Source organism: Ctenopharyngodon idella, chromosome 17, assembly GCF_019924925.1.
Source record: "Ctenopharyngodon idella isolate HZGC_01 chromosome 17, HZGC01, whole genome shotgun sequence".
In the NCBI taxonomy this organism is placed as follows: domain Eukaryota; kingdom Metazoa; phylum Chordata; class Actinopteri; order Cypriniformes; family Xenocyprididae; genus Ctenopharyngodon; species Ctenopharyngodon idella.
This window is the reverse complement of record NC_067236.1, coordinates 9741286-9754949: the sequence shown is the minus strand read 5'-3', so window position 1 is coordinate 9754949 and position 13664 is coordinate 9741286. Positions and strand designations below refer to the sequence as shown.

Sequence of the window (13664 nt, the reverse complement as noted above, 5' to 3'; positions counted from 1 at the left end):
TTACTGTGTTACTCAATATTACCTTCTTTTTTATTAAACTGTTTTATAAAAAATGACACGCTCTAAATCTTGTTGTTGGTGTGAATATTAGTGTGACTGTGATTACCTGCGGCCAAAATAATAATATAAACATACAGTAGACACATAGGACTGTCAATTGATACTTGGTTTATTCAGTAAGGTATAACTCACGACTTTATATATAGAATTTGAAAAACTTTTTTTGAGAGGGGGTTGTGTTGAGAGAGTGGGCTGTGTGTCACACTGCGTTTGAAAATCTCCACCCATGGGACATGTTATGTAGGTGGATTTATTTGTCGCAATCACACCTCAGATCTCAGCTGTCCCCAATCTGCAGTTAGCTTTGAATGAACATGAGGGAATCCCTCTTGCTCTAAGATCAAAGCAAAAGAGCACCAAGCTGCAAGGCAAATCAGACTGGGAAACCCTCAGTTTACTTTAGCCAGTCAGGTCTTTTGATGAAAATTGTGAAAGTGGTTTGCATTTAAGAGTTATATTCATTTGTTTTTCACTTGCAAGTATAGCCTAGTAGAAGTTTACACATTGTACATAATTGAAAACTTGGATCAGGTAGGATCACAAAAGAATGGCTTTTTTGCAGCTGTTTTATAGTTATTGTTCACTTTATCTTTATTACTTTTGTATTTAGAGTTTTTTTTTTTTTAACTTGTACTAGATGCATTATTACTGGTAAATAATGAAAAACAGCTTATAAAATGTGATTGCTTAAAATGCATACCCTGAAATCTTACCAAATCTACCTTGTCAATTATTATTGGTTTATGAGGATTATAAGGATTCAGTTTTCTGAATGTAACTGATGTAGCTGCCAATAGACCCTTGACCAGACCTTTCTCAGGCTCATCATTTGATGTTATGAAATCTTGAAAGAATTTTTGAAATCCAGATTTGGTGATTTATTTCTTTTTACCATATATGACTTACAAATAAATATTGGAGGTTTTGCAAGACATAATAACAGGGAGGGAATTCAGTCCTCCTCATTCTTGAGCCTCATTCTGAACCTCTGTGCCGTGAGAAACAAGCTGAAGACAAAAACATGTGAAAAAGAAATGTTGCTCAGAGGATGCTTTTTTTTAAAAAAAAACCAGGAGTCTTAATGGAGTTTATAGGTAATTTTCAATTAATTGTTAACTTCTCAGATGCTCCGCCTACAAACTGAGTGCATGTGAAACCTCTGACTATTAATAGCAGATTTCATTTCAAATGGCAAATCAGAGAAACAGGAAACAACCGAGATTAAACAGAGCTCCTTTATGATTTTCTTTCCTATGGGAAAACATTAGCAAATCAGCCAGAAAATGTTTAGAAAAACTTGAGTAAATCTAAACCAATGGTTTATTTCTCAAACTGAAGTTATTGAATTGCCCTGTTGTCTGTAGGAAGTCATGTTGTTATGCTCTAGCATGTGTTTATTGACCTTGGCAAGCTCTTGTTTGTGTTTCTCTAGCCTAATATAACCTCTGCGAACAGAATTGCACAATTCAGGATTCCACCTGGTCATCCAGGCCTGATGAATCCTTCTTGGGGAGTGTGTCTATAGTTTATAAGACAGACCCACATCTTGGCTGCTACTGCAGGTATTACTTACTGCCCCATATCATCACTTACCAGCTGCACAGATGGCAGGCTAAAACAAAGCCCAGCTTTTGAGTTGTGTGTAGTGTGTATTTGTATTTCTTTAACCCTCTCAAGTTTTCTCTCCAGCTTTAACAGCCCAATGCTACATATTTATCTAAGCAGCTGAGCGTGTAGGGTTCTGGCACTTTACGCATGTTTGCAACTGCTCCTGCCATGAACTAATGTACTATCCTATTTTGTTTTTTGTCTTCTGTCTTATCTATGCCTTCATCGGGAACAACTGAAAATGCCAATGGAGATTACTGGCAGGATGCACCGCTGCTTGTGTTACAATCTCTGTTCACAATAATCAAACGGCAAGTGCCTTATACGCTACCGTTCAAAACTTTGCGGTCATAAAGTTAAAAAAAAAAAAAAAAAAAAATGAATACTTTTATTTAGCAAGGTTGCATTAAATTGATCAAAAGTGACAATGAAGATTTTTACATCATATTTACAGAAGATTCCTATTTCAGATTCTTTCACAACCAAATTATCAGAGCTATGCTGTCCACATTTAATTATATAGCTTCATAGTCTTATTGTATCTCAACCCTTCGCTCATTATCTTTATTTCTCCTTAGGGATTTTGGGAGAAACATTTGAAACAACTTTGATACTTAGTTATAACTTGTTTTGAGTAACAAAATGTTCTTCATGGACAAGAAGTATTTACACTGTGTGAGGTGAGATCTGAAGAGTTTCTGCACACTTGAGTTTGTGGATGAACTAATCAAACTGACAACCCATAAAGGGAGTTCACAGCACTGAATCTGTGATGTCAAAATCTGCAGCCAGCAACTGATTCCTTGTGCTGACATTTGTGCACACGCAATGTACAAGAGAGTGAACGTGATTCAAGACCCTCGTATACTCACGGTAAAGTTGTTTTTCGTTCGCTTAGAAGTAAAAAGAAGTTGGAAATACCTTTGCAGCAATATACTTTTAACGTCCATCCCTATACGCCGTCCATGCTGCTGAGAGTGACGTTTAGATGTCGGCTATATGTAAATATGTGCTCCGTGTTTTCCTCTCAATAACAAAATAAACATAAAAATGACAGTGGTGAGAAAAGAGCAGTCAAGAAAGCATCTGAACATAGCGATGTGGATATGTTTGCACCAGCTTTGCAATTCATAAGCATTATGTCGACAGATAAGGTAATTAAAATTACACTGTTATGATAGTTTGGTTACAAAGTATATTTGAGACAATAGACCATATAGATCAGGCAGTGTAGTTTGAATTAATCCCTTTTCTTTGCATGACACACAAAAAATTACAGTAAAGAATAGCTCTTTCAGCATTATCCTGAAGAGAGGCTCTCGGAAGCACGCATAAATGTCACATGATTTTGATTTTCCCACCAAAAAATGCCTTCACATAAAATCAGTTCACAGGCTTTCATTAACAACCTAGGAAATCTGCGAATGTCCTGTTTTTCAAACTTTCATTACAAGATGTTCACACATTGGCAATAAAAAAAGGAAAAGAGAAATACTTACATATAGCTCCTTTAAGGCTTATCTGCTTAAAGGGTTAGTTCACCCAAAAATGAAAATAATGTAATTTATTACTCACCCTCATGTCGTTCTACACCCGTAAGGCCTTCATTCATCTTCGGAACACAAATTAAGATATTGTTGATTAAATCTGATGGCTCAGTGAGGCCTGCATTCAAAGCAATGACATTTCCTCTCTCAAGATCCATAAAGGTACTAAAAACATATTTAAAACAGTTCATGCGCGAGTTCAGTGGTTCTACCTTAATATTCTAAAGCGACGAGAACAGATCACGTATCGAATCGGTGACTTGGATCTCCTATCAATTGGCTAAACTGCTGAAATCACGTGACTTTGGCGCTCCGAGTCGATTCTGATTTGATTCGCAAAGCTCCGAAGCAGTGTTTTGAAATCAGCCCATCACTATATTGTTGAAAAGTCATTATTTTGTTTTTTTGGCGCACAAAAATATTCTCGTCGCTTTATAATATTAAGGTAGAACTACTGAACTCACATGAACTGTTTTATATGTTTTTAGTACCTTTATGGATCTTGAGAGAGGAAATGTCATTGCTGTGAATGCAGGCCTCACTGAGCCATCGGATTTAATCAAAAATATCTTAATTTGTGTTCTGAATTTTCATTTTTGGGTGAACTAACCCTTTAAAGGGGACCTATAATGCCCATTTTACAAGATGTAATATAAGTCTCTGGTGTCCCCAGAATGTGTTTTAGCTCAAAATACCCCAAAGATCATTTATTATTTATAACTTGTCAAATATGCCCATGGGTAAGCAAAAACAGGCTGTTTTTGTGTGTGTCCCTTTAAATGCAAATGAGCTGCTGCTCCTGGCCTGCTTTCCAAAAGAGGTAATTACGAGATGGCAACCCATGACGTTCAACCTGGAGCTGTTCACGTCCTCAGATTCGGATTTTTGCGTTTCTATGTCAAGGCTATCAACGCTGAAATGAATCTGCATCAGTCAGGTGGTACGCGTGGCTTTGAGACATGAGGTAATTCACCACCATCTCTCATGACGCTTTGCAGACTGCTGTGTGCGTTAATGTCTTTTGGAGGAGGTGTGGCTTTGGAGACACTCTGAAGAGAGGGTGGGTATTCATGTTTCAAAGCTAGCTTGCTATTAGATTCCTAATTCAGCCTATTTACAATTTTTACCGCTTTTGAGATTTAGGAATCTGTTTACAGTTTGTACTGAAAAAAATCTAACCATTCTTCAGCTAGACCCAGATGCACGTTCTTGGTCCTAAAGATTGCATTAAATCCTTATCAGATCCCAGTTATTTAGACATTAAGAAATAATTCACACCTGTATGCTGGCATACCTCACAGTTCGCTGAGCATCATCTAACATTCCTGAATTCATACGCAGTTTATGTAATTGACTTTCAAGCTGTAATGGTCCGCATGACCTGTCAACAAAAAGTATCTGTATAATATATACTTTCAAAAGTTTCAAAAGATTTCTATTTCAAATAAATCTTGTTAAATATATATTCATCAAGAATCCCTGAAAGAATCTATGTATCAGATTTCTACAAAAATATTAAGCAGCACAACTGTCTAAAAAAGAAATCTATCCTGAGCCCAAAATGATTTCTTAATCATGTGACACTGAAGACTGGAGTAATGGCTGCTGAAAATTCAGCTTTGCCATCACAGGAATAAATTACATTTTAAAATATATTAAAAAAGAAGTAGAAAACAGATATTTTAAACTGTAATAATATTATTTCACAATATTACAGTTTTACTGTATTTTTGATCAAATAAATGCAGTCTTGGTGAGCTTAAGAACAAAAACATTAAAGTCCTTAACTTTGAATGGTAGTGTGCCTTCCTGCTTTGAGGCAATGTTGGAACATGGATGAAACATTTGTCTTTTTGTTTTTTTTTTTGACTCCATAACTACATTTCAAACTCTGTATCAAAATCCTACCATCATATCCTAATGTGTCTTGTAAAGCACTTGCTGTTTTTCCATGGTCCCATTCTTCAGCAAAATGTATCATAGGCAATGGCCCAAACTCTGAGGTTAAATCGGGCTGGGTTAAAGAGCAGCCCTCTTGATTGGTGGCCGGATAGCTAAATGTCACTTGTAGAGAGTGATGGATCAGAGGGCTGGAGATAGTGTAGGCGTAGTTTGATTAATAAGGTGCCTGAAGCAGTGACTCAGCCATGCAGCCAGAGCAGAGACCTCCATGATAGGAGCCCCTGCATATCCACCCATAATCAATAAGGCAGTCCAAGAGCTTTCCAGGTGTATCATAACCAAAAAAAAAAATTAATTAATTGAAAACAGGTTTTTAAGGTCTGCGCTCTCTGTTAGTGTGGTAATGGTTCCTGTGAATTGTTTTTAATCATTCAGCATTATGATTAATATTGGTAAAATGGACATTTTTACAATAAAATGTTACTGTCACAGTTAAGCACTGTTTTGCTTTCATTTTCATTGTTCAGTTCCTGTTGTGTTTGAGTTAGTTTTTCTTTGTTCTCAGTTTCCCGCCACAAGTTATAGTATATTTTATTTCCAGTAGGTAAGTGAATTTAAGCTGTTTATTACAATAAAACCATGACATTATTGAAATCTTTTTTTACATTCTTAATATAATTATAATGTACATGGTGCTTGCCGTGGCAAAACTCAGCACTATGTTGTTGGTAGTTAGTTGCAAGGGTGTTTCTATGCAGTAGCTAGGGTGTTGTGATTGCTAAGGTGTTATCTGTGGTTAATAGACAGTTGCTAGGGTGTTGCTATTCAGTTGCTAAGGTGTTCTGGGTGGTTACTAGGGCATTGCTAGGCAATTGCTAGGGGTGTCCAAACTCAGTCCTAGAGGGCCACTGTCCTGCACAGTTTAGCTCCAACTTGCCTTAATACACCTATCTGGAAGTTTCTAGTAAGCCTAGTAAGACCTTGATTAGCTGGTTCAGGTGTGTTTAATTTGGGTTGGAGTTAAACTTTGCAGGACAGTGGCCCTCCAGGAGCAGGACTGGACACCCCAGTGCTAGGCAGTTGCCAGGGTGTACTGGGTGATTGCTAGGGTGTTCTGGGTGGTTGCTAGGGGGTTGCTATGTGATTGCTATGAAATTCCATTTTGCCAGTTATTTCCTGTTATCCAAACCAGGTTGTCTCAGACCTCTCAATAATTTTGAAAATATTTCAAGTTTCTATTTGAGGCAAAAGAGAATGTAAATATCATAACAACTGCTAATGCTTGTATTGACCTTCTGTGCATCTTCCAACAGCCTGCTGGTTCATGTTCTCCTTTGAAGGTCAGATGTTACTATTGGAACGGAGTCGGTCTGTCTGTGTTTGATTGTGACATTATGAAACACAATCTGTCAATGTCTTCAAGTGCTGGGAAGATTTTTGCTTGTAAATTTGCACCAGTGTATTTATTGACAAAGGCAGATTATTTAGATGATGAAGTCATTGCATCCTCTTGTGTGTTGCAACAAATGCATGACAGATATAAATCATATAAAGCCAAGCTGACCAGCTGAAGGGTGAACTTTGGGAAAACTGAATGACAGATTTTAATAATTGCCGCCGTCTGCTTCTCATTTCTCTGATGTCTTTTTTTATCAAAGAGCACGCTCATCATAGACCAGAAGACTTTGGTGTTTATCCCTAACAAAAACACCTTGCTTAAATTTATTAAACAATATAAATTGACAGTAATTGAAATTGAATATAGGGAGCTGGAGGTAAATACCACATTTATCAGACAATATCAGTGGCAAGATGTCTTTTAATTAGATTCAGCTTTCTAAATTCAGCTTTTGGGAGGTCTAATAAATAATGGCGAGACAACGGAACACTGTGTGTAATATTGGCTTTAAAAAAAACTTTGACTTGAATTAGTTTAATGTTCAAAGAGAAACTTGATAAGATCAAAGTGAAAAATTTTATTATAATCATAATTTCTTATAAGAAATCTGCCTTCAGTAAGTCGATTTGAGAACAACAACAGTCTTAACAGTTTTTATGTTTTTGTTGTGCTTTATTTTAAAACTTTATAGTCTACAATGTGCAAGTGTATGAAAAAGTATATAATGTAAAAGTATATAAAGTATAAATAATAAATATACAAGTATAAGTAAATACAGAAATCTTATAAAATAATAAAAATAGGTTTCTTGACTCAGTTTTACAGAAACCTCTATGCAGAAACGTTCTATATAAGGAGAAAAGGGTAACACTTTACAATAAGTTTCATTAGTTAACTACATTAGTTAACAGGAACTAATAATGAACTGCACTTATACAGCATTTATTAATCTTTGTTAATGTTAATTTCAACATTTACTAATACATTATTAAAAGCTTGTTAACATTAGTTGATGTACTGTGAATTAACATGAACAAATAATGAACAACTGTATTTTCATTAACTAACATTAACGAAGATTAGTAAATACAGTAACAAATGTACTGCTCATGGTTAGTTCATGTTAGTTAATACATTAACTAATGTTTAACTAATGAACCTTATTGTGAAGTGTTACCGAGAAAAGTCTTAAATCATGTTTAACAGGTTATTTTATTTTTTCTAGTGATAAAGTATGTTTATGAGCTGTTTAATTCATAAAATGTAATTAAAATTAATTAATTAAAACTAAATCTATAAAATGATCCCATGATGGGAACCCCTTAAAGGTTCTATATATGAAGTGCCTGACAGAACCCTTTAAGGTTTTATATAGAACCTTTTCCTCTAAGATATTGAAATATGCATTTAATATTTAGCACAAATTACTGCTGATATATATTCATGGTAGCCAATGGTTGTCTAAAATGCCATAAGTTTTAAAATATGAGTAGAGAAGATGAGAAGAGTACTTTTTTCTTCCTCAGACTTTTTTGTAGTTCTTTATTATGACTTTTAGATTAAGTGATGAGTGTATTATTGTTAAGTCTGTAGATAATAACATAAAATGCTAATTTAATTTGCTTCATGTACTTTAGAATGACCTGGCACCTGTTAAAAAGAGTGTTTTCTTATCTCGTAACAGTGATCACAGCCCACCTATTAAGTCAAGTTCTACCACAGCACCTGTAAGGAGGAGAGTGCCAGCTGAATACACCCATGAACCCTTAATCTCCTTTGGTCCATAGATCACATTTCAGCCATACAACCCTGTCCAACGCCCTCTGATAAATAAAAAAAAAAAAAGTGTATTTTAAGTCTCAAACATTCCTATCTTTGTAACAGCTGTTCCCCTCCTTGCTGATGGCCATCTTGTTGGCTGACTTTTAACATCCCTCCCTTTGTTAAGCAACAACAAAATTCACTTTACAAATGACTAAAACTTATCTGGTGGCTTTCCATGCATAGACTTACACTAGAGCACAACGGTATGTTGCTGTGAATGTATACACTGACTCTGTCACGCTCACTCCTTTCCATGCTGTGCCTGCTAACATAAAGGCAATGAGGTGTGTTGTGTAAGTGGTGAATCTGAGGTAATGATGAAATGACTGGAAATGAACCTGTGGGGAAATCCCTGGCATGGTGATGTGGATTAAATTAATTAATTAGTAAAAATGGAACAACCCAGAAAACATCAAACAAGAATATTGTGTGTGGGAAACCAAGTTACAAGACACTGTCTTGAGTACTCTGCATTATTATCTTGATTTGGTATCTGAATATTTACTTTAAACTTGATACCCAGAGCACACTTCAAATCAGTAATAATAATAAATCATTCAGGTGTTTATATAAGCAATTCATTTAAATACATCCTCCTAGTTCTATATGGGTTCTTGACTCAGTTTGAAAGAACCCTTTATGACAAAAATGTTCTGAGAAATGTCTTAAATTATTGCATAATACTTTCATGTTTAACAGGTTATCTCAATTTTTTTCTAGTGATCTAGTTTATGTGTTGTTTAATTTATGAAATTGGAGTCTTTTAGTCTTTTTATTTAAAGGGATTAAATGAGGATTAAAAGGATTTAAAGGGTTAGTTCACCCAAAAATGAAAATTCTGTCATTAATTACTCACCCTCTTGTCGTTCCACACCTGTAAGACCTTCGTTCATCTTCTGAACACAAATTAAGATATTTTTGATGAAATCCAAGAGGTCCTCAATAAACAGCAATTTAACCACCACTTTCAAGTTCCAGAAAGGTACTAAAGACGTTGTTAAAATAGTCGACGTGACTGCAGTGGTTCAACCTTAATTTCATGAAGCGATGAGAATACTTTTTGCGTGCAAAAATGAAATAAAAATAATGACTTTATTCACCAATATCTTCTCTTCTGTGTTATTCTTCTATGCTGTTTTTGTCAAGTGCTTCCAGGTTGTACGTCAGAACGGCGGCTCAGTATTGGCCAACGCTGTTCACGTGAGCAGCACGACGCATGCGTGTGATGCTGAAGCAGGAGCCGGCTAATAATGAGTCGGCATTCTGACATTGAACCTGGAAGCACTGGACACAAACAGCATATGAGAATGACACAGAAGAGAAGATATTGTTGAATAAAGTTATTTTTGTTTCATTTTTAACACTTTAACGGGTTAGTTCACCCAAAAATGAAAATTCTTTCATTTACTCACCCTCATGTCGTTCCAAAGACTTTTGTTAATCTTCGAAACACAAATGAAGATATTTTACAGGAACTCTCCACTTTATTTGAAAATAGGCTCATTTTCCAACTCCCCTAGAGTTAAATAGTTGAGTTTTACCGTTTTCGAATCCATTCAGCCGATCTCCGGGTCTGGCGGTACCACTTTTAGCATAGCTTAGCATAGTTCATTGAATCTGATTAGACCGTTAGCATCTCGTTAAAAAATGACTAAAGAGTTTCAATATTTTTCCTATTTAAAACTTGACACTTCTGTAGTTACTTCGTGTACTAAGACCGACGGAAAATGAAAAGTAATATCATTGCGCCTACTGCAGCCATGGTACGGCAGCAAAGTTCCTTGATTATTACGCCGGAATGACAGTATAGTTCCTAGTCATATCGGCCTAGAAAATCGCAACTTTTAATTTTTCGTCGGTCTTAGTACATGATGTAACTACAGAAGAGTCAAGTTTTAAATAGGAAAAATATTGAAACTCTTTGGTCATTTTTTAACGAGATGCTTACAGTCTAATCAGATTCAATGAACTATGCTAAGCTATGCTAAAAGTGGTACCGCCAGACCCGGAGATTGGCTGAATGGATTCGAAAACGGTAAAACTCAACTGTTTAACTCTAGGGGAGTTGGAAAATGAGCCTATTTTCAAAAAAAGTGGAGTGTTCCTTTAACTAAATCTGAGATTTCTGTCCCTCCATTGACAGTCCACGCAACTACCACTTTGACGCTTCAAAAATTTCATAAAGAGACCATAAAACTAATCCATATAAATCGAGTGGTTTAGTCCAAATTTTCTCAAGAGACACGATTGCTCTAGGCCTATATGATGAACAGATTTCATTTAGGCTTTTATGCTTGTTTGACATGCGAGAACTATTGAGGTTCATTCTTGTGTGTTACGCAGCATGTTTGAGCTTCCGTAAGAACCAATAATGTTTGTTCTCACGTCACGCCAAGCATGTACAGTTGAGCTTGTTTGTGTTCACTGATCAATGTTTATATGTAAATAAAAGTGTAAATTCAATCTGTTAATCATATGAGTCTCTTCAGAAAATTTGGACTAAACCGCTCGATTCATATGGATTCATTTTACAATCTCTTGATGAACTTTTTGAAGCGTCAAAGTGTAGTTGCGTGGACTATTAATGGAGAGACAGAAATCTCTCAGATTTCATTCAAAATATCTCTTTATTTGGAACAAAATGATGGTGAGTAATTGATGACATTTCTTTCATGTTTTTTTCCATCTGGGATTAAAGAAGATAAAAATTCTAGGTCTAACTTTAGTTGTGAACTGAAGTAATCAATTTAAACAATTTGCAAATATTTTATTTTAAAATATACACATTCACTCTTATTCATAGGCCTATGTTTAATATCTCAAAAATGGACAATTTGGCAATTTCTAATTATTGTCCCATTCAATGCCTATGGTGGTTATGGCCCATAGGCTATAGAACCTTTTTATAGTGTACATAGATAATATTCTGTCTGTCTACATCTATCTGTATCTATATGTATTCATTTCTGTTCTCTTCGACAATGCTGGCACCTATTGGTGAACAAGTGGAAGTTAATTTCAGGCTTGAAATAGTTTTAGCAATATTAGCAAGCATTTCAAGTCTAGTTTATTCTTATGCAATTCATTTGTACAAAATTGTGAATACACATTATTTTAATAACAATATTTTTGTTCAATTCAAAGTCTAAATCCTGTTTAAAAAAATTTCTTCACATTACAAAAAAAGTGCAGAATAGTACAAAAAGTGCTGTTGAATCACATTTATGCTTATACAATGTATTTGCAACTTTCAGAAAGAAGAATAATAATTAAATCTTGAGAAACAATACAACTTATGATAACAAACTTAACATACTTTGTTCCACCTGTTCAGCATCACTATTCAGTTCACATCTTGTCATTGAGAGCACTCCACTCCACTGGCATAACATCCACAATACCATTATTCTATACTTACTTTATCCACCATATCAAAGATCAAATTCAAGAACTTCTCTCTTTGGTAAACATGTTTGGCCTAAGCCTGTAGAGTTAAATATTTTAATCAGTTGTGCATTTTCAGAAAAATATATGTAATTATGTGTAAATAATCGTAGTCAATCACAGCATCTAGGCCGACTTCGTATTTTCTTGTCAAAGGCAAATTATCTCAAAAATGTCTCTTCCTTGCCATTCTCTTTTGATAACAGTGACATATAAATAAAAATACACCTTTTGCACTTATAGATCATAGTTCGACATCACTGATATGGAAGTGCCTGCAGTAAAAATAGGGGTCCAACATTGATCAGTGTGCTACTCATAGTGTAACCGCCTGATCTCGAGTCATGTGTTAGACGTGAGATCTCGTTCTTTGGATGTCTGGCACTATTGTGGCAGCGACACCCAGTGGCATAGAATAGGCTGTGCTCAAGTTCTGCAGTCCAACCACTAAACACTTCCAACTGTAACGAAGAGCTTTCCCCACATTCTGCAAAAAAAATAAAAAAATAAAATTAATTAATTAATTAAAAAAGGGTGGATGAACAAAGATGAATAAAACAATACAGTATTCAAAATCCCCCCTACTTCTATTTTAATGATGATAAAGCAGCTTGTTTTCAAACTTTTTATGAAGAGAAACTATATTGTCAATAGATTAAATTAACCACATTGAAGAACTGTTGTTCAATAAAAACAACAGTTGTTGAGAAGACCAATTAAAATAAGAAATGTCTGCTTACATGTTTTAGCCTACGTATTTTAGCATTTTAATTAAGTTTAGTTTTTAGATTGCTTAGCCTACTATGCCTATACCCTAACCTTGTAAAAGACAAATATAGCAGGCCTATGACAAATAGGCTATTTTTCAATCAATAGCATGCTTTTGATTTTTTTCAAACATATGAAATAATGTTTAATTAATTTGTTATTATAGGCTATAGCCTTTTTACCGTCATGTGTAAACAATCATGATCATCAGACAAACAAAGAACTTTAACAGTTAACCACGTACTTTTCTTAAACTTTTACATTTGTGTTGTTTTTTCTTGATATTGTCATCTCGTGGTTGGTCAACAACATCCTCCTCAACCAGCGGTTGGTATTTCTCCGATAGAAAAGCGATGTGCACTTGTTTGGCGGACTTTTCTTTCTTGCTCACGCACTTCGTTGAGTCCAGTATATGAGGCTCGTCCTGAGCCTTGATTCCTTCCTTAGCTGATTGAGCGTCGTTCATAGGAATAATTTTAGATTTGTCCTCCTTTCTGTGTTTTGATTTCCGCTTGAATTTGACACGTTTTCGAGACATTTTCTTCACATCAAAAATACACTGTCCATTGGAATTAGCTGAACTTGTCAGGTGCGAAGTTCACTGAACTTCGACCGGAATAGTTTAGCGCATGCGCTGTCGGCGAACCTGATGTTATGTGTCATTTAGACTGGTTTGAGTATCACTTTTCATTTTGAAGTTGGTATTCAGTAAGTGATTACTTCCACTTACTGCAGGCTAAGTGTTATAGCCTACACTACTCGAGAGCCTGCTGCAACTTGAAATATAATTACAACATTTTAAACTAAACAGGACTTAAAGTTCAGCTTGAGATATGGTATAGGCTATGTGTGAGAGTAAGTGGTGGATTGTTTGATTTTGTCAAACAATAATAATAAAAAAAAGTCTTTTCTTTTTACATGCACTCAAACATTACACCCCTTTGGACATTGCGATCACCCATTGATTTATGGAGTTTACAGGTAGGCCATATGCCAGTTTGAGAAAGGAAATATGATAATATAATAAATCTTAATTTAAAAGAATATAGGCCTACAATATTTTAGTCTGCCAGGCCAAGTATGTGGTTAGGTTATTTCATTTTAGGTTTTGG

The 13664-nt window shown here is 35.2% G+C and overlaps 1 protein-coding gene across 1 annotated transcript; it reads right to left on the bottom strand.

Moving 5' to 3' along the window:
* Positions 1-11384: 11384 nt before the first annotated feature.
* On the bottom strand, positions 11385-13178 carry c17h1orf115 (chromosome 17 C1orf115 homolog). Its single transcript, XM_051867111.1, has 2 exons — positions 12797-13178; positions 11385-12271 (listed from the first exon to the last, which is right to left on the bottom strand). Exons 1-2 carry the CDS (start codon positions 13088-13090, stop codon positions 12134-12136), a joined length of 432 nt encoding a protein of 143 aa, XP_051723071.1. The 5' UTR covers positions 13091-13178; the 3' UTR covers positions 11385-12133.
* Positions 13179-13664: the final 486 nt, after the last annotated feature.